The following is a 21,427-nucleotide window of genomic DNA, read 5'->3' on the forward strand; positions in this document are numbered from 1 at the left end:
TATTGTGACAAGGCGGCGGCGCCTAATCGAGTTTCGGCCAAAATTCCCCAGGGGGCGCCGGAGGCGATGAGACAAAAGGGAGCAGTGAGAGGATCAACAAAGGGAATGAAAGCGGCTCTCTCACCGGTGTAGCGAACTCTCTCACACTTGACTTGCCCCGCCACACATGTGCACTGTTCCACGTTGCGGTGATGGATCCTCCCCCAGGACTCTCCCGTGTCGTAATGGCGCAGGTGTAGCCTTTCGTAGCACTTTCCTGGGGAGAAAGGGGGGGTAAAAAAAAAATAAAATAAATAAACACGAGACGCCGAACGTAAACGAGGCACGGCGAGGGAGCGTGAGAAGCGGCACCATCACGCTGTCTAAGACGCAATTGGCGCGTTACGGCAAATGGTAAAAGTCCCGAAAAATGTTCCTACTCTGCTCGCAGAGCCGCCCGGTGAAGCGTTCCGGACACAGGCACTCAAACGAGCGCCTGTGCGGGTCCGGGGTGCAGATGCCGTCGTGTTGACACGGGCTCCCCTGACACGGATCCAAGACTCTTCTGGAGGAGTAGACGACGACTGCAACGCAACCAGGGGAGGGAGGGGTGAGGCTGGGTGAGAAGGGGAGCGATCGTGGAAATGAAGCCAAAACAAATGGATGCGGTTCAACGAGGACTGTACCGGTACCGTTGGGTTGCGGGATTTCGGGTGCGCAGTAGCCCCACTGCAGATCTCGATCGAAGTTGTGTGTGAGAGAGCACCTGGAAGGGGAGGGAGGTTTCAAACCGCGTTGAGGAAGACGTTGGCCGGGAAAACTTCATGATCGGTACGGCACGGCTCCGCGGGAATACTTGATGATTGGTCGACGGCAGCCGACGGCGGTCAGCTATTTCCGGATAACGACCTCCGTCGCCTAATAACAACCGCCGCCACGGGAAACCCTCATTTTGCGCCGTGTGCGGGTTATTTGGGTATTTCTTTCTATTTTCTTAAACCAGGCGTACTAGTTATAAAATCATTTCAAATCAACATTGTGTCTCATTTTATTATTTTATTAAAAAAGTGGCTGTGTAATAAAACAAGATAATGTGCAGCCAGACGGTCATTAGCCAAGGGGCCTTTAGTCACTCTGAAGGGGGTTATTTGGTAATAATGACCCGCTGCCTAAGCATGATCCCTTACTTATTATATTACGACCGCTTTTGAAACCGTCATCCTTTTTTTCGGGGGCGGCCATAGCCGCTGCAGAGCTCGACGGCAGGCATGAACCGACCTCTCCACGGGCACCTTTTGCGATGGGTGCGACTAGCATTCACGATCCCCCACCCGCCCTCTCCCTCCCTCACCCAGCCAGTGACAGAAACCTCTATCGCGACGCAACGGGGTGACGCAACGGGGTGACGCAACGGCGGCGTTTCCCCCGAGACGGGCGGAAGCAAACACCCGGGCGGAAGCAAAAAAACACCGGGGATGAGCACACACGCCGCCTGCGTCAGACGTCGGTTATCGACGTGTCGAAAGAGGGATTTTCTTCTCTGGGTGTTGACTGGGTAGGTAGGGGAACACTTGTATGTGGACGACACGTTATTGCAATGCATATTCCCGAACCCCACCCCACCGATCCCTATCTATGTCACCGCCACCCCTCCCGGGGGGTGATAAATCACTCGGAAACCGTTTTGCGGTCGGTACAATGAAAAGCCGAGAAGATGATAATGTGTCATCACGGGAAGTTACGATGAATAAACACACATTTCACCGCGACAGCCAAGTTGTCCGGCTCTCTCAAACGGGTAGACCTCTTGCAGGGGGGCGGGGGTGAAAGCTGAGTTCCAGCTGTGACATGATATTCTGGTCGTGACAGTTCTGGTAGTGACGGCGTTTTCCACCACGGTCGGCTCAGCTCTTACGGCCCTCGTAGCCGCAGTATGTCAGCCGCTTGATCGAGCCAGCTAAATCCACGGAGACTTAGATCTGCAATTAGGTGGAATTTAAAACGCGCGCAGAATCCGCTGTTCCTTAAATTTTGGCAATAGCATGAAAATGTCACAATTTATTTCGTCTCTCGTGGATTTTTCTCTTTTATCTTTTGCGGGCAATTAACCGCTCATCTGTCTGCCAGGGAGTGGCCCCGCGGGAGCATTATGAGTAAGCTCTACGGTGTTTAATGTCCACCATATTTGTTTATGTAACCAACCAACCCGTGAGGCTGGAGGTTGACGCTGGGGAAAAAAAAACAGACGCGTGACTGAGCGTCTTCTCTAGGACACGAGGGGGCTCACCAGGGCCTGGAGGAGACGGTGGTGATGCACTGGTGATGGATTCTTCCGCCGTGACGAAATGGAAACATACATTCTCCGCCGGTTGTCGTAAGAACTGCGGAGAGAGAGTTTTGAAATACATTGTCTGGGGATGCGGAGAGGAGGAAGTGGAAGTGGTGGTGCAGGGCCGGGGCCGGTCGTGTGGCCACGTTAATTTAATTCATAGAAGCGGACGTTTATATTTCTGGGGGATCGCACAGATTATGTATTGATTTTATTGTAATATTTTATATATATTTATATTTTCTGTTACATTTTTATTTCATTGCACATTCTATTCTGACTAATTGAAATGAGCCAATAAATCATTCAAAAGAAGTGGAATAATGAAGAATCCAAATGGAGTGAAAATGGAGAGACTTGTGTTTATTGCTTAACGAATCAAAGTCAAACTATGACTCAACATAAAATAAGGTCCCTTGCGTAAATTTGGGAAGCTGATGCTGTAACACGTTGGTTAATGCAGAAGGCAACTATGTCATAAGGCGGAATTTATTTTTCAATGATTTGCTGAGCAACAAGTATCTGCCAGCCCTAACTATAGGGCCAGGATTCGGGCAGAATCTTGAGATGCAATTTGATTCTGATACAAAAATCGATTTTGTCGATGGGACCCTAATCTGACAAGATTATTTTTCATAGGTATGATTTAGTGCAAAATTCCACACCTGTCTCTATTGTAGTTATATAGATAACAGTGAAACTATGGTCAAAATAACTTTAAACATTAATTAAATAGCGGTGAAGTTTAACTATTAATACATTTTCTGGGGACTGCCTGGAACCTCTTGAAGGACCCCATTGGGGTCCCTGAACCACATGTTGAAAACCACGGTTCTAATCTGATGAGCAACACAGCAGGGGTAATCTAAAGTGAGCTCTAATTCCAGTAGTTCTTTGGTGGATACTCACAAAAACAATTGAATGTATAATTGTATTTTTATTTTTGTTTAATAATTTAACTTTATCTCAGTGTACCCCACATTCTGTAAAATTCGTCCAGTTATTCTATCTTTTGAAAATAATAATAATAATAATAATAATAATAATAACAAATCGTATTTATGTTAACTTTATTACCTTCACCTTCACCAGACTTTCGTAACTTTCATTTGTTTAACTTTATTTTACTCCAAAATTCCATACCTGCCTATATTATAGTTAGGGAGACAACAGTGAAGCCATTGACTGAAACAGTCATTGTTGTACATCCCATAATGGTGCTAACATCTTGTAAATGTAATGACAGTAAAGTTTAACTATTTATCATTTTGCTGGGTTACCCCCAGGAACCTCTTGAAGGCCCCCTGGGGGGGCGGTGGGGGGTGGGGGTTCCCTGGACCACACGTTGGAAACCGCAACTATAGATAAGATGTAATCGTTGCACGGGTAAAATGTCATCTTGTTTGACGGCTGCAGACATGCGTTTACTTACATGTCCTACTTTTTTTTTTTTTTTTTTACATACACCCACACATTTTAAAGAATCCATACCTCTCCGAGAGATTATGTTTGCGTCCCTGGCGCTCACCGTTTCGTACCCAGGGAGGATGATTCGCTGAAACCAAGGAAGAAAGGCAACTCGAATGTATTGCTGCAGCGCATAGATAACCCAACTGTCATAATAAACCCCCGTGTGTCCAGACTTACCGTCCGTGCACAGAACACGAGTGGCATGAACAGCAGGACCAAGTATCCCATGGCGGGCTGGTGTTTCAATTGGCCCCTGTTATCCCGGGAGATCTTCAATGCCGGCGTTTCCTGATCTCGGTGGGTCCTCGAACGTCACGTTACCTCTGTCAGTCGCACGGTCCTGCCGCGCCGACTGTTGCTCATAGGAACCGCGGAAAACCCTGCAAGTACGATCCTGTTCCCCGCACTCTCAAACCCGGCTGAGTAAACCCTTTGCGTCATTGGACCCGTCTGTGGTGTCCCCTCGGCGCGCTCCGCGGACGCCCACGGCCAGGTGCGCGGTGCTCTTCGAGTGTGTCGGGAGAAGCCCCGGGAGAGGCGCTCCAGAGGGGGCGGGCTGGGCGGGCCGGGTGATGCGGGCACGGGGTCCCCTCCTCTCCCGGGCCCTGGTCACCCGCGCGCCCTGGCTAAGCTGCACGCATTCCACCAGTGGCATGTTCTGGCAGGAAGAAAGCCCTGGTCCATTATCCAACCCCTAATTTCAAACCACCTACAATAGTGTCTTTCCAGATGCCGTGGGAGCAAATGCAAAGAGACTTTCCACGCGTGGGGTGGTTCCAAGTGAAATGAGCAGTGGCTATGCAGCGGAAACTTGACCAGGACTATTAAAGTGGTAATCCGTGAGATTTTTTTTGTTCCGAAAGATCATATATTTATATATTTTGTAACAATGGCGCGGTATAGGTGTTCAACCAGCCAAAGAGGGCACATGTCACTCCGCTGCTCATCGAGCTCCACTGGTTACCTGTAGCCGCCCGCATCAAGTTCAAGTCTCTTATGCTGGCCTACAGAGTGATTGCTGGGAATGCTCCCGCCTACTTAAATGCTCTTGTAAAAGCACATGTTGCCCCCCGGATGCAGCGCTCGTCAAATGAGCGTCGCCTGGCTCTGCCGGCCATACAGCCACGGCAATCCAGGCTATTCTCATTTGTAGTTCCACGTTGGTGGAACGAGCTGCCAAAAATGACCAGAGCGGGGACCTCCCTCTCTGTCTTTAAGAAGCACCTGAAGACCCAGCTCTTCAGTGAGTACCTCCTGTCCTAATCTACAATTACTTTGCACCACCTTGCAGTATTTATTGTTACACCAATGTTGTTGTTACACTAATCTCTGTCGCAATGTAGCTGAATGTTATTCTCCCTTGTAAGTCGCTTAAGATAAAAGCGTCTGCCAAATGACTAAATGTAAATGTAAATGTTATGAGAAACAGCCATTCAATGTATTTTGCGTTGTGCACCCGATCCTATATATGGTGCTTGAAGTGTTGGTGGCGGGGTCCGCCTTTTTCCGACAAGAATGCAAAGAATGGCCGCGTGTGAGGAACAAGTGAATTTCACCCATAGCTCGCTGTGCTTCTGAATGACCATTCCCAACAAAAGAACAGCGCCCCCGGATGAAAAACGATCCCAATCACCTCAAGCGACCCCCAGATCAATCGATCAGACGAAGCAAACCTTTCGAGGAAAGAACACTTTCCTTCCTTGAAAGTTAGAGCCACCTCAGAGCGAAGATGAGGCTAAACCTGGATGTTGGGGGGAAAAACGTAGCCGTTTCTGATGGAAGTCAGGGACTTGTAGTGTAATCCACCTACAGAATTGTATGGATTGACATAATTGATGATTATGATTAATTTGAATTTTTTGTGACCCATAGGCAGGAAAATAGGGAATGTAATATTACAATATATTGTACTAAGTTCTTATTTGTGGGTGTGTTGCATGTTGTGTATTAGGTGTGTTAAAGATACGGACCATTCGGCGGATTCGACCCGCAGAGCAGTCCAAGTGGATGATTTGGGGGAAAATAAAGCGGATCTTCATGTTGTGAATAACGACACCAAAAAAACCCCAAATCAAACTGTAAGAAGCTCTATTTCTGGAATTTACTTGTCAGCATTTCATTTACAACCAAGTGAAAACCGAAAACGAGCCACAGAAACACTAATCACAGCCAGAGGAGGTACCACCATGTATTCTACCACAAAGGAGATATGACGAGAAAAATTAGAAATATTCAAGAATATTGTGATTTTCCTTCTTCTCTCTCGATGCTACAAAAATGAGTCCTGGTTTTCAGCATTGTATCAGAACAGCTTATCACAGAAAAGGATGTTTTGCGTTTTCTTCAGAGTTTTGCTATGTCATTGAAGCCTACAGGAGGGCTAAAACAAACCTGTATCACAAAATAATTACAAATACCAATAGTGGAACAAAATCAACTAGAGCAGGATACCCAAATATATATATATATATATATATATATATATATATATATATAATCCATCATCACACAATTGAAATTCATTTTTGGACTGGGGTTCGACTGCTTTTTTACACAGGCGGGTCCCCCAAAATGTACAGAGACAGTGCCATCGTGGCAGCGTAGAAAGTGCAGGAGTGATTGTTCCCTTCATACAATGGTGGCCTTGTAGAGATCAGCGTTAGCGTCCGTGCCCTCCGCAGGGTTGCGGCTGCCGCCATGGGGTGCCTGCGCGCTCCGCATCTTGTTCTGGCACTGACGCAGCTCGGCCACGTAGCCCTGGAAGCTCAGGCTGAGTTCCGAGTCCTCGCCTCCCCCCCGGGACGTACCCGGGGACCCTTCCTCCAGGCGCACCCCCTCCACGTCCATCACCTCCTGGAGGACGCTCTGGCCCAGAGACGGGGCCTCGGTCGGGCCTTGGTCGCTTCCTCTTCCTCCGCCTGCGCAACGGAAGGGGTGGGGGGGGGGGAGAAGGGTGTTGGTTTGTGATGGTTGTGATGGTTTTTAAGGCTTAGCGTTAGAAACAACCCTGATGAATAGCAGGTAAAACAAACCTACAAACGGAGGACCTGCAGCTGGATGATCAAATTAGACAAAAAATGTGACTGAAAAGAGTCACTTTACCGTGGCACACCAAACAGGGCGAGTACGTGTACAGGCCTGACTCACGTTGAACGAGAGTGAAGGAAACACCCAACACAATACCAATCTTCACGTATGACTAACAGACCGGAAACAACATTCACTGGATTTGAACGGGTTAATGGGTACTTAAGAAAGTCATTAGGGTGTGAAGACTTGGACACTTCCCTTCACCAATGTTCCCCTGAATCAGGCCATGGAATCTCAAACGTCTCTCGCATTCTTCGCCCATTTCAATACGCAACGGACACGAGTCACCGAGTCTGCCTGCTCCGCCACTTAGAGAGCATTCAATGTCTAACGTCTTGTTGGCGAGACGCCCAAGACAACTCGCGCCGGGGTTCAGATGCTCCGAGAGCTGGAACCAGGGGCGACCGAGGCGAGGCTCTAGCTCCCTCCGAGCGCCCATTGTCCCGGTAAGTCGGACGGCACAGGACAAGCCCGATGGCTGATTTGGGGAATTGACGGGATGTGCACCTCAACGTCCAAACATGTCGGACGCATGCGACTGGAAACGGTGTCCACAACAACGGCCATCCCCGTTTTCCATCACATTGGGGGAGGAAACGAGTGAGTTGGGTATTACAGTCCCTGGGCTCCGGTGGGAGCGCGTGACACGAGGCAATAGATACGGTGAGAGATAAACTGTCCCATTTTCTCCTGAACCCGACGACCCCCTGCCACATTCTAAACACGAGAGGCCCGAGTAACTCAAACAAACCCCTCGTAAAGGAGTGGTCCCCTGAACTGGGCCCAGCTGTGATTCACTGACGTTAAGCGCTGCGGTAAACACAGCCTCTGAGAACCCACAGACGAGATCCCAGCACTACCCACTAAAGCAGAGGTGTCACCGCTCGTCTCCGGTTTAATTTGACAAAAACAAGGCGCGCACGGCAGAACAATACGGATTACAAACACAAGCCTGTTCACGACGATAGATTTGTCCGCGTGAGTCTCGGCGCGAAGCGTGAAATGTTCGTCTTATTAAACCTTGCCCCCTTTTTTGACATGGCACTGCTCCCTGCGGCGAGGTTCAACCGCGGGGCCGTCGCAGCACCAGCAGGGAGTGGAGACGGGGCAGCTGGCCTCCGAGCCAGACTGGCATGGGCCCAGCAGCAGTTTTCTTTGACACCGGCTGCTTAAGATCTGCCCCCCCCCCCGCCCCCCGCCCCTCACTCCATCCGGCAGATGGATGACGGAGCTGGCCACGGGGTCAGCCGTGGCCAGCTTTTAGATTTGTTGCAGAGATGGAAGTGAAACAAAACAATCAACTGAAAGGAGGCCAACCGGTCCCCCTGGTGGCCCTGACCCAACTGAGTCATGCGGGAACATTTTATAGAGAACGGCTGGTCCACAAGGTAGGTTTTACTCCCTGCTGCTGGACCAAACTTTTATGTGGACCGAAAAAACCTCCTGCGCTCACCTCTGTTGAGAAAAATGGATCCTTCTGGGGAAAGTATGACTTCATCGGGCAGACTCCTTTACATTTCCCTTTGCACAATGAAGTTCAAAAGTCACACAACAACCTGGATAGACCTGGATAGCCAACATCACCACCTCACACCGCTCTATTCAATCGTAGGTCACACCCAATGCACGCTCGTTATTCTAAGATTCTATTCTACTTCTAATCTTTTTTTTTTTTTTTTTTTATGTCAGTGAGACGGTTTTGTTTTTGGACTCAGATAACCACTGATTTGAGATTAATTTGAGCCGTGTGAACAAACAGGCTTAGACTGTGTCATGTCGCCCTCTAGTGGATGCCTTGATATACACCAAGTAATGAACTATTCATTGACCATCAACTTTTTCATGATTATATTTGTAATTTGCATTGCCTGGCTCCTTAGAAGTAGACATTAAAAGCAACACACCACCATACCAAGTCTCAACGAACACATAAATGATTGGAGAGTTCCATTCAACTTCTGAATAACCTTAAACGAACTAATAAATTAAATATATACATCTAAAAATAATTTTATGTTATCACCAAGTTTTTTATTTGATTTCTGGCGGCAAGTGGGCAAAAGCAGCCCAGCTCACTGATTTAAACTTTGGAATGGAGCTCGGGGACCAACAGAGGGCGTCGTTCTAGCACTAATACGGTACAGTAGTTCAACACTGGAATAAAAACTCGCCATGGTTAACTGCCTCTGTAGAATGATTGGCTGACTGTTCATTATTATTCTCTCTCTCTCTTATTCGCACACATGCACACACACACACACACACACACACACACTCTAAGCCTCGAATGGAATGACTCAAAATCCTCACTGTGAGGGATGGGGCCTATGTATCTGCATACCAAGTAGGGATGAGTCTAACATACTGTATATTTTTGAATAATCTTTCTTTTTCAGAGCTTATATACCTATTACAGAGTGATCATTTTAAACCACAACTTGAACTTAGACATCTGGAAATTGCTGAATAGGGTTACTCCAGCAGCCTCATATGTAATACCTATAATGCTGTTTTTTTTCCCCATTATACACCACGATACAGATTATTTTTGATGATTAATTTGTCGAGGAACCGATTGTTTGACTAATCGTTTCATCACGTTTTCGTTTCAGTTAATATATCAATGTGAGAGGGGACGGGGGAATGAAACATTAAACAGTAACAACAGCTTCTATTTGCGGCTCTCGTCGACCGGCGGATAAGGTTACCATGGTGCCCGGAGGTGGGAAGACTATGTACATAATGCACATAGCAACGGGCGTTATGAGACTTTTGGGAGGCGTTTGCTTCCTCGTCAGATGGCCTCACGTGCCCGCTCGCACGGGAAAGGTCACACTCTCGCTCGCCGTGTCCGCGCTCAAGCAAACGCTTTGAGGTTTGTAGCACGGGTGGTGAGATGGAAGACGCATTGTGTCTCTCTTGATCCCGGATGCTGGTCCCCCCCCGCCCCCCCCCACCCCACCCCACCCTCCCGGCATCAAAGATTCGTCCTTTCAAGTCGAGGAACAAAGTACGTTATCACTTTAATTGGCCGTTTGGAACACCGGTGAGTCTTGCACGAAAAAAAACAAACAAACACAAACAAAAAAACATTTAAGATTTGCATGGTACCACAGATGCCACATAAGCCTTTTCCTTCCCCTCTGCTGTTTCATGGCTTTGAAGATTTAATTTCCCCCCGAAAATGCAACCACGCTGCGATGATTCTCGGGTGTCAACACTCCACGTTCAACCTCGAGGGATCCTCGGATATGTGGAAATTAACCGAGCAGGGAAGCAGGGGAGGGGAGGAGGAGGAGGAGGGGGAGGGGGGAATAAAACCCATCTTCAGGGGTGCTCATCCCACCCATCTTCAGGATCTTGCGCTGGGCACAGAACGAACCCAGACTCCGGCAGACTGGGGGGCGGTGAGAGGGGGCAAGGGAGGATGGGGGAGGAAGACGAGGCCGGACAACGGACACATCCAGCAAAAATCGGGACCGCAAACACAACAAGCGACAGCGGCAACGCCGACATGTAAACAACGTGCGGTTGGAGATCGGGCCGCACAAACCGAGCCAACACGGGTCAAAGGAGCTGGGAAAAACGGTGCCTTGACAACAAGGACTGAGCCAGTGTGCGAGAAACACACACACACACACACACACACACAGACACTTTGAAGCAGCATCAACACCCCACCACACACGCACACGAAAGCACACACGCACACACATAAAAGCACACACACACACACACACACACACACACACACACAGAGTGATGGCTGTTGATGGGTGAAGGATGCCAGAAGACAGAAAACAGAGAAGCGAGGAAGCAGCTACAGCAGAGAGAAGGCATGCGGAGGTGGAGAAGGGGGGGAGGTGTTGACGGGGGGGTTGGGAGCGGCTCACGTCACGACTACATAAAAAGAAAGACGAGAATGATTTCCAAGTTCTAACATTTATTAGGCTCTAAATCAAACACAGGTACAGGTTTCATTGGCAGTGATCATCTAGAGGCAGGAGAGAGAGAGGGATGAATGACCGTGATGGAAGGATGACCCGCACTTCAACAATGTCCGAGGCGCACGATTAATTCCTCATCAACCCATTGTCCCCAACGCCACAGCGAGACTCGAGGCCGGTTACGACCCCCTCGACTTTGTTTTTCCCATTTGTCTTCTCCTCCTCGACGGACATTGTTGAATTGCGTTTCGATTGGAGGGGGGCGGGATGGAAAGGAAATACAATGTGGAACAGGCATTCAGTACAGGAAGGCAGAACAAATCATCATTTGCGTTTCCACAAACGTTTGACGGGGGTCTCAAGTCCGGTGGCGGCGATGTGCAAATGAAAACAATCAGTACATGATGCAACACCGGCGATGCCATGCGAGTGAACACAGGCGGGTGGGGGAAAAAAAAAACACCCTCAAAAACCGCTGGTCTGGACGCTGCAGTGTGCTTACGCTGCGTCTCCTCGCTCCGAGCTGCGGCGTAACTCTTTTCAAAATATTTATTTGCTTGGAAACTCTTTTTTTCTTTTAAATATCGATCGTAGCGCCGTACGCGGGACATCGAATCACACCGGTGTTCTCATCCGCTCGCACGTACAAAGTAAGGTCTGCTGTTGATTCAAAAAAAAAAAAAACGAGGCGGGCCCCCCGCGGCGTTGACGAGCGCCCGACGGGTTTGTGGAGTTCACCCAAAGAAAATGACATTCAAGAAGATGTTGTTTTTTTTTTTTTTACACATATGTGGGATATGTACATCGATATCTACAGTGGATTTGAACGCAACTTAAAGAGAACCGAAAAGAAAAATAAAAAAATAAAAAAAACACAAAAAATATATATATCCAAAGGAGTGAAAATGGTTGGCAAACTGATGTTGAATCTGATGTTTCAGCTTGTCAATAAAGTGCATCACAGTCAGCATAGATGGAATGACCGTGGGACAGTGGTGTTCAGGCTGTGGGACACACGCCCTAGTGGGAGGTGAAGGAATAGCAAGAAAATGAAGCGTTTCAATACATAAAGTACAGTTGGCGGTCTTTGCTTTTAAGCCCCAATTTGACGTGGCGGTAAATCAAATCTGATGGAGCCTCTGAATCTAAAAGGACAATCTTAAGCCGTATGATTGATTTAGCATCATCTCATTAATAATGATGGGGTAAGTCCTTGAAATTTTAAGGGAGGAGGGGACCTTTCCCAAAAAAGTTTGAACACCACTGTCACGGGAGAGTGAGGGAGGACTGCTGGAGCACCTCCGCACACACGCACACACGCACACACACACACACACACACACACCGTCATCACACTGTGGAAGTACCTGGACTGGACTCTCCCTCCCCACTTCCCTGGGGGCAGGCGGGCGGAGGGGTGAAGTTGGCTTCGGGCAGGCTGCCCTCGAAGGACAGCGGGGGGAGCGGGGAGGGGGGCAGCAAGGTGCTGTTGGGGCTGCTGATGTCGCCCTCCCCCACCAGGGTGAGATCGGCGGGGCCGTCCTCCTCCACCGTGCGGAGGCCCTGCCGGGGCTCGCCGGAGGGCCGGGGGATGGGGGACAGGTGGGAGCCGAAGGGGGGGTGGCGGGGCAGGGGCAGCAGGGCCCGCCGGCCCCCGGTGTGTCCGTTGGCCCCGGAGCCGAGAGACGAGTCCAGGCTCTCGGAGCGGAGGCCGGAGGTGAGGGGCCCGCGCGAGGGGCCGCCGTTCTCTCGCCCGGGGCCCTTGCCCAGCTTGGGGCCGTCGGGGGTGGAGCAGGCCGGGTCCAAGGAGGCGGGGCAGGGGGAGGAGGTGGGCGGGGCCAGGCGCAGGAAGTCGGGGAGCACCAGGTCTTCTTTGCTGAGCAGACCGCGCTGGTCGTTGGCTCGGCTGCTCTGCGCTCGGCTCAGGAGCTCAAAGAACTCTGTGACAAAGAAGATAGAAATGAAGGAGGAGTTACTACCACAGGTGAGATAGTCCCACAGGTGAGTTACTCCCACAGGTGAGTTACTCCACAGGTGAGTTACTCCCACAGGCAAGTTACTCCACAGGTGAGAGACTCCCACAGGTGAGTTACACTCACAGGTGAGTTACTCCACAGGTGAATTACTCCCACAGGTGAGTTACTCTCACAGGCAAATAACTCCACAGGTGAGTTACTCCACAGGTAAGTTACTTCACAGGTGAGGTTCTCTCACAGGTAAGTGACTTCCACAGGGGAGATACTCCACAGGTGAGTTACTCTCACAGGTGAGTTACTCCACAGGTGAGTTACTTCACGGGTGAGTAACTCTCATAGGTGAACTACTCAACAAGTGAGTTACACCCACAGCTAAGTTACTACACAGGTGAGTTACTCCCAAAGGTGAGTTACTCCCACAGGTGAGTTTCTCCACAGGTGAGCTACTCCCAGAGGTGAGTTACTCCCACAGGTGAGTTACTCTCACAGGTAAGTTACTCCACAGGTGAGTTACTCCCAGAGCAGAGTTACTCCCACGGGTGAGTTACTCTCACAGCTGAGTTACTCCCACAGGTGAGTTACTCACACAGGTGAGTTACTCACAGGTGAGTGACTCCCACAGGTGAGAAACTCTCAAAGGCGAGTTGCTGCACAGGGGAGTTACTTCCACCGCCGAGTTACTCCACAGTTTAGTTACTCCACAGTTTAGTTACTCCACAGTTTAGTTACTCCCACAGTGGAGTTACTCCCATAGGTGAGACGATGCGGGAGGATTAGCTGAGATGAGCAATGCCGCGTGGCAGCAGCACGCTCCACGGGGCAAAAAAACCCTCTGCTGAAGCTGCCAGAGAGATAAGAGTTAGTCCCGCAGCCAAGCACAGCAAAGCTGAAAAACCCACTGCTGCTTCCACGGAGGGAGGGAGAGGAGGAGGGAGGGAGGGAGGGAGGGAGGGAATGCATTTAGAGGGGAAATTTTTATTGCGCTTTTCTAGTCACGATGTCAAGCCCTTTACAGTGCGTACCTCACATTCACCCATTCACACACACATTCACGGCGGCAGCGGCCGTATCGGGCGCACGCCGGCTCAACGAGAGCAGTTAGGGGGTTAAGTGCCTTGCTCAAGGACACTTCAGCACGCCGCCAGGAGGAGCTGGGGACCGAACCGGCAAAAAGATCCGATCACTAGGCGACCCGCTTGACCTCCTGAGCTACTGCCCCCTAAGAAGAAGAGAGGAATTTACCTTCGGCTTCATCTATATTAATCTTTTTCTGCTTTCTCTTTTCCCCTGGGAGCGCCGCGTCCGGTCCGCCTGCTCTCCCAGAGAAGTCCTTTCCTGACGACCTCTCATCCCCCTGCGGACGCAACAAGGACAACGCTTCCGTTAGGGGGGAGGCGGGGTGGGAGTCAGGCGGGGGTCTTGGAGGGGGAGGTCGGGGCTGTGGTGGAGCTATGCATGCGCCCCGCTGTGCAACATGTGCAGGTTTACCTTTATTTTAGTTTTATTTTATCTTTTTGAAGCGACGATCCTGCTACACCTGTTCGCGCCGCGTCCGCAGCGACCTACGCTACGAGCGTCGACAGACCAGGAGCCATGCGGGACGAATTCACGCCACGCCAGCGTGGAACGATGCACAGAACCAGCCACAGCCACAGCGTTAGCGAGGAAGGGGATTCAAACCACAGCGAGGGCCTGCGCACCAACGGAAGCTCGGCATTCGGTGTTAATGAGGAGCTGTTTCGGCTGTTTTGCGAAGATTAGGACGTTAAACAAGCAAGAGCAGCGGCGCGAGAAACGCTCGCGACGGAAAAGATGCAGAACTGTCAAAGCACGGTGCGAGAGCTGCGCCAAGGGGGTCGTCTCGGGGAACTTACTGTTGCAGACAGGCTCCTGGTCGGCGGGTGGCCTTTTAGGGAACAGGACTTTGGCTTGTTCTCTGTTTTTGCCGACGGAGGAAGAATGAGAGAGAGAGAGAGAGAGAGAGAGAGAGAGAGAGAGAGAGAGAGAGGAGTTTAGTATTTGAGGTGGGGAGATGCATAGGACACTTTGATGCAAATTGAGTCATTGGGTCTTGGGTTTTTGACTTGGGCGTGGAAGCCGATCAGAGCATTGAAAGTGCAGGTAGACAATTATATTACAGGTATTCTGGTATTAGATGAGGGAATTTGAGGAATTTCAATGGAGGTATTCTGTGCTGTAAGGCTGATAGTGGAGGAGAAGTGATTTGGGGCGAGGCCTTCTCCGCCTCCGCCGAGCTGGGCTGGGTCGGTTCTTTACCTTTCCCTGAGGCGGGGTCGGCGCGCTCCAGCACCACCCGCAGGCCGTCCAGGCTGGATATGGGGGCGCCCAGATCCAGCGGCTCAGCTTCTCCGCTCTGTAGTGAGATTTGAACAGTTAGCGCGTCAGGTTACACGTGCGGAAATGTAGCCGGTTGACATCCCCGTTCAGGGGAGCCGAGCAAAGCTCCACAGCAGAGGTAGATCATCGTCGGGTGAAATATTCTTAGGATTGAGTCTCGGGCCCTTACTGTGTTATACTGTTATAATGCTTGGAAAGCCACAGCACCCAAAATAAATCGTCTGGCCAGGATTTTTGGGGCGGAGGGAGGAGTCGGAATTTTTGAGCAATGTCGTCATTCATAATTATAGCCCCGCTGCCTCGGAGGCAGAGAGGGGAGCTAACCACCGCACGGAGCTGGAAAAGGCCACGACACTCCACCCTGCGGCCCCCGTCACACACTGTATAGTCTGCACACACAAGGGGGGGGTCCGGACCCCACCACCCACTGGGAACTTACTACTTTGGCCACCAACTCGCTGAGGTGGAGGCCGTATTTGGCCACCACGGGGCGCAGGACCTCCGTGACCGGCTTGGTGGGTTTGGCTTTCAGGCCCACCGAGCGATTAATCGGCACCAGGTCCAGCCTAGCGAGACGAGGCGGGAAAGGGGGGAAATTTATGGTCGGGAAATTTTAAAGAGACAAAAGAAGGGAAAAAAAACAAACAAAAAAAAAACGGGGGGTTTGTTTGGACGTCCGTACCTAAACAAGGTGCGCTTCTCCAGCCTCAGCTCTCGGGTGCTCAGGGTCACGCAGTCCTGGTCCAGAACCAGAGGCTGGAAGAGAAAAAACACGCACACGCACACACACAGTCAATTCTCCGCCCAAATATTTGTAAATTTCCTCCGTGAGAAAGAGTCCCAATCTCAAAACACAACAACGCCCGTCAAAACGATAACTCCGTCTTCGAGTTAGGGCTCGACATCTTTTTTTCCAAGTTATATCGATACGTTTTCAAACGAGACCTAGGATGAGAGGGCGGAGACCGATGTAGTTCGATGCTGCGTGAACCCGTTTCTTCCGGAATGCCCTGCCGGCGTTTGCGTCTCTCCTCTCTCACACCCTCCGCGCAGCCCCGCCCCCGCGCCTGCCTGTGACAGCTCACGCGTGGCCTGGACTCACGGCCGCGCATTCAGCCCGCATCGTAGAAAAGGCTGAGATATGATTTTTGGCCCTGCTTCCAGTACAACTGATTGTATCAGAAACACTCGGCCCGCCCCGTCACCCACCGGGTGCGGAGCTGTCACGGTTATGGCTTAAACGGCACTTATTTGCACAGACAGACCTGCCAACCTTGGGAAAATATTTTGAGTACCACAACGGCGTAACAGGGAGTCTCCGTGGCGCTAGTTACTGCAGCTCAATGACTCCGCCAGTTATTCACAACAAAGCCGTCTCCACAGTACACACGTTCATAACTCTCCCACTTCCCGTTTGAGCTCACAATGCAGCGTTACACCTCGGTGGATAATAAAGTAGCGCTCAGTGCGTATCAGAGGATGCTGAGTGAGAGGAGAGGGAGGGCTTACACAACCACATCTGGTCCAATCTGAGGTATGTAGTTACGCTATTGTTTTGTATTGATTGATTGATATTATTCTGTCATTACAATTATATATATATATATATATATATATATATATATATATATATATTTGCGTAGTTTCAGCTGGCATTTCGTACCTGCATATTTTGACTAAGAATTGTGTAGTTGGTACACAAAATGTGTGCAGGTTGGCAGGTTTGCACAGATTGTCATTTCTTTTGGTAAAATAGTTTCATTTAGTCATCAGAATCTGAATCACTTTCTTCCACCAGGCACATTTAGATGTATTAGGAATTTGTTCAATGAGGTTTGGTGCCTTTCGCTCCAGAGGATTACCATTAAAGATAAAAAAGCTTAACAGTCAAAAAAGTTTGAGAATAAAAATAATAAAATAATAATGAAAAGTGAGGTAAAAATTAAAAATAGTAAAATCTAGAATATTTTTTAATAAATACAGAACTGAAATATTCATATATATATATAAATATACAAAATATCATACCCTTCCACCATATAATACATTTTGAAATACATTTTATTGGTACTTTAAACCAATGTTTTCACAGTGAGTAAAATGTGGAAACAGGTGAGTTTACACCAGGAAATTCAAATCGAAGTCCCCTCACCTTCTCGCCTCCCACCAGGAAGAGGTCCACGGCGGCCATGTTGACGCTGATGTTGTGGCAGAGGTCGCGCAGGACGTCGCGGATGGAAGCGCCCGAGCGCAGGGTGATGGAGGAGCAGGAGCCGTCAGGCAGCGTCACGCTGCAGTGCTTGGGGGAGCATTCCCTCACCCGCTCCCACACCGCCACCGACTGCCGGTTGTCCGACTGTGGAGGGGCGGGCGACGTGGGGTCAGGTTGGGCACTCGAATATAAATGGGGTTCATTCAGCGATTACAATATGAAATTCAAGGACTTCCAAGCACTTTTTTTAAAGCGCTTTTTTTTTTTTTACATTTTCACTTCTCACAAAACAAATATTATACATTTTTAATGTGGTCTTTAATTATTAAAATACAATCCTAGTCTCATCGTCTATTATATATATATACTGTATATCTGTAGTATAATTCAAGCACTTCAAGCACCTCAAGCGGAAAACATCTCAACACTTTAATACTTTGCGTTGGGGAAATGAGACTCTGGAAATTAACTCTGGAGTTGCATTTTAGTGTGTCCTTCGGTGTCTCAGCGTCATAGTCCATAAATAAAAAATGAGTGGGCTGGCGAGCGAAGAAAGAAAAAAAAAATATACAAGAACTCTGTCCACTCGTAATGATTTCGAGAGATAAAGTCTTGGCTCTCTGTTGCCATGGCGACTTGTCCTGAGAAATCTTACCTCGGTCTTGCCGGTGGAGAAGGATGAGGGGATCTCCATGCTTGTACCTGAGGACAGGGACCCCTGGGACTCCCTCCGCCCGTTGCTGCCCCAGTAGTCTGAAAACACACACGTCGCCGTTAGCACGTCGTGGCGCCGGCCAGCGCTGCGGTTCGGCTCCGCTCCGCGTGTTGGACATAAAGCGTAATTGTGAAACTGAACGCCCCGCCTGTTTGGGGATTAGTAGCAGGTGCGGTGACCCCAAACAATTTATGGTCCCAATCAAGGTGAGGCGTTTGTGGTGGAGGCCCAGCGGGAGACGCATTACTGAGGAGAGAAACATGCACGCGCGCACCCACACACACGCGCACACACACACACACACACACACACACACACTCACGTGCCCGTGTACACACACGTGCGCGGTGGAGAACACGCTCCTGGCCACAGAAAGTAGCAAGACCTTCAATCAGAGGGATTTGGCAGCTCACCCACAACTTTGATACAACAAATGTTCCTTCATTTTCCTTAACCTGAGGAATCAATTGAAAAAGGCCACAAAACTATTGTGAGGGTTGTTTTTTGGAGCAGTTCAAAATGAATAATTCCATACCAGTAATTGAAAATGGAAACATTTTGACCCTCCAACATCTCGCTCTCGAAAAAGAACCAAAATTGAAAATGACTCATTTGTTTCCGTATAATTATTATTATTACTACTATTTGATTGGCTTGTGTATGAAAAGTGCAATTAATATAAAGAAAACATTTATTATTACTATCATTATAATAATAATAATAATAATAATAATAATAATAATAATAATAATAATAATAAAGATAATAATAATAATGATTTTAGTAATAATAATGATGATTGTGGTAGTAATAATAATAATAATAATCATGTAAATCTCTGGCATTTGGGGGGGGGGTCATGCCATCTCACCGAGCCCGACGTCCCCGATGTCCTTCTTCTTGGGACCCTTCCCGAAGCTCCTGTTGCGCGACCACGAGAAGAAGTTCCCCCTCTTCCTGTCGGCGCTCTCGTCTCTGGGGTCCTCGGTAAGCGACCTGCCAGACTTCTGCTTCTGTGCCTCCTGAGAAAAAACAAATAAATTAGGAGCAGAAAAAAAAAGACCACCTACGATAATGATGCGACCACTTTTTTTGTATATTCCACTTTTTTTTATTTAATTTCCTCCATCCGCCTCGTTCCAAAATGGACAAAACGACACTTAAATTGTAAAGCACCTTTTTGGGCGTGGAGAGGGTGGAGCGGTCGGAGCTGGCGCTGTGCTTGGACGGCGCTGGGCTGCAGGGGATCTGGTAGGGGTCCGGCAGCGGGCGGCCCTCCACCTCGGCCAGCATGCACTCCTGGTAGAGCGACGACTTGAGGAAGCGCGTGTAGCTGTCGAACTTCATCAGGTTGAAGATCTGCGGAGAGGAGGCGGCGAAGAGAGGAAGGGAGATGAAGGGAGGAGACAGCAAAGGCGGCGGGAGCACATGGTCGCGGCTGATGTTATGGCAGGTGTCCTAACACCGGGAGCCCGCTGTGTTTACGTGCAGGTTGAAAATATACAGGCCTCGCTATGTGGGAGTGCGTGTGTGTGTGCGTGTGTGCGCGTGTGTGTGAACGTTTGGGTATGCGTATACCATACGCGGTGTTGTGGGTGGATGCCAGTTTGTGTTTATCTCTCTGCTAAAGCCTCAGCACTCTTTTTGTAAATAAACCCAGATGGCGAGCAGCAAGAAAAAAAACCAACATGCTCGTGCGAAATGAGTGGAGGGACCTCCAAAAAAAAAAAAAAAAAAAAAAAGGGAATTTCAACACCAGCGCCAAGACCGGCAATAATAAAGCCAAGTCATAATCCTGTCATATCCTTACAGGGTTCATTCTGACATGACAAAATTAAATTCAGGACTTTCAAGTGCTTTTAAGCACTTTTTTTTTCTTTTTTTCATTTTCAAGGACGCAAAACAAATATTATTAATAATTTTCAATATGATCTTTATGAATTAAAATATTGTTACATTACATTACATTTCATTTAGCAGACGCTTTTATCCAAAGCGACTTACAAAAATATAACATAATCTTATTCATATTACTCATTGCCATCTTCTATTATAAGCGTCTATTTACAACTGCGCTGGATTAAGGTTACATTTCCCTGGCATCATCTATGTCGTTAAACCGATTCTAGAAATTTTTTTATCACGTTACAATTTCAATACCAAAACTAGGGGAAGTGTCACACAAGGACTTTTCAAGCACTTCCGCACAAAAGGGGCTATTTTCGAGGTATTCCAAGCACTGACATTTCTGAGGGCGAAATCCAAGCGCCTCGCGAGGACCCCGGTAAGAACCCGGTCGAATACGTCCGACTCGACCCTCCCGGGACTCCCTGTACCTGGAGCTGCTGGGTCTTGAACATGTCGGGTTTTGGGGAGGTGAGCACGTCGTCGGCCAGCTGCGCCTGGCTGTCGATGTTGACCGGCGTGGTGGCGCTGCTGGACAGGAAGCTGTTGTAGATCTCCCCCGCTCTCTGCGACAGCTGCCGGGAGGGGGGTAAACGCAACGTCACTACACCGGAAACGGGCCACTTCCAGAGTGAGAGGGCGACAAGAGAAAAGCCCCCCTTTCTCTGATTGGCTAATTGTGCATTTCTTTGTCTTTATCAAAAAGAGAATTAAGGGTTTTCCCAACGCACAGCGATACTGAATGTGCAAGGACACTGCAGGCTGATGAAATTGCCGCATCTTGCCGGCGAGACGCGTCGGAAGTGTCTTTGAACTGGTTACCAGGGGGGTCTATTTTGGAAGCCGTTGAGACACGACGTGCCTGATGTTGCCGAGCGACAAAAAAAAAAAAAAAAAAAAAAAAAAAACGGACCGAGCTTTCTTCCAGAGAGGAAATAACAGACATCTGAGTTATCGGTGCCAACCAGCAACGTGAATAAAGTCGATTCATTGTTATTGATGAGTTATTGACATTCCACGATAGAGGGAGTGTCATACTACATGCGAAAAAAGGTCCTTGTTTTTTTTACGTCTCGACAAAACCGACCGACCAATCAGGTCTCTACATTGAGCGCAAGGAACTTGCAGATGGCAGAAAGGAGCAGATTTACGGGGCATACGGGGACTTACCTGCTTCTTGTCAGCTGCAGGGACATGACTGAAGTATTCGCAGGCCTGCCAGAACAAGATATTCTCCTCACTGAATTCCTTCTTGAGGAACTCCTGCAGACAGACACAAGGCGGGTTTATTCTTAAACCCGTTCCCATGACTGTTGAATTACTCATTCTGGCGCTCGTAGCTCCTGCTAATTCAACATCCCCTGTGGGTTCGCTGCAGGAGTCCCATCAGGTCCCAGCTCCACAACTTACCTTCTCTACTTGGTTTCCCAACTTACATTTCATTTC

At 49.0% G+C, this 21,427-nt stretch overlaps 2 protein-coding genes across 5 annotated transcripts in view; both read right to left on the reverse strand.

Moving 5' to 3' along the window:
* The window catches only part of hgfac (HGF activator), a 12,024-nt gene extending 7,797 nt beyond the window's left edge, over positions 1–4,227 (reverse strand). Inside the window, exons 1-6 of one of the 2 annotated variants that reach the window (XM_080023450.1) lie at positions 3,956–4,227; positions 3,800–3,863; positions 2,267–2,360; positions 672–745; positions 420–563; positions 125–256 (exon numbers count right to left, since the gene is read on the reverse strand). In XM_080023450.1, the coding sequence (XP_079879576.1) occupies positions 125–256; positions 420–563; positions 672–745; positions 2,267–2,360; positions 3,800–3,863; positions 3,956–4,006 (559 nt within the window). In that variant the 5' untranslated portion in view covers positions 4,007–4,227. Of the gene's footprint in view, positions 1–124; positions 257–419; positions 564–665; positions 746–2,266; positions 2,361–3,799; positions 3,864–3,955 lie in introns of both variants that reach the window. The other variant, XM_080023449.1, reaches the window with a different exon arrangement.
* A 1,633-nt stretch (positions 4,228–5,860) lies between these two features.
* Positions 5,861–21,427, reverse strand: part of LOC307247534 (regulator of G-protein signaling 12-like) — a gene marked incomplete at its 5' end in the record, with an annotated part of 37,051 nt that continues 21,484 nt past the window's right edge. For all 3 annotated transcript variants that reach the window (XM_080023697.1, XM_080023699.1, XM_080023698.1), the window contains 13 exons: positions 5,861–6,696; positions 12,183–12,755; positions 14,034–14,145; positions 14,666–14,727; positions 15,069–15,165; positions 15,589–15,715; positions 15,832–15,905; positions 17,302–17,505; positions 18,017–18,114; positions 18,948–19,098; positions 19,253–19,435; positions 20,413–20,556; positions 21,152–21,244. In XM_080023697.1, the coding sequence (XP_079879823.1) occupies positions 6,407–6,696; positions 12,183–12,755; positions 14,034–14,145; positions 14,666–14,727; positions 15,069–15,165; positions 15,589–15,715; positions 15,832–15,905; positions 17,302–17,505; positions 18,017–18,114; positions 18,948–19,098; positions 19,253–19,435; positions 20,413–20,556; positions 21,152–21,244 (2,208 nt within the window). In that variant the 3' untranslated portion in view covers positions 5,861–6,406. The remainder of the gene's footprint in view (positions 6,697–12,182; positions 12,756–14,033; positions 14,146–14,665; positions 14,728–15,068; positions 15,166–15,588; positions 15,716–15,831; positions 15,906–17,301; positions 17,506–18,016; positions 18,115–18,947; positions 19,099–19,252; positions 19,436–20,412; positions 20,557–21,151; positions 21,245–21,427) is intronic.

Source organism: Zeus faber (assembly GCF_960531495.2).
Source record: "Zeus faber genome assembly, chromosome: 22".
Classification (NCBI taxonomy): domain Eukaryota; kingdom Metazoa; phylum Chordata; class Actinopteri; order Zeiformes; family Zeidae; genus Zeus; species Zeus faber.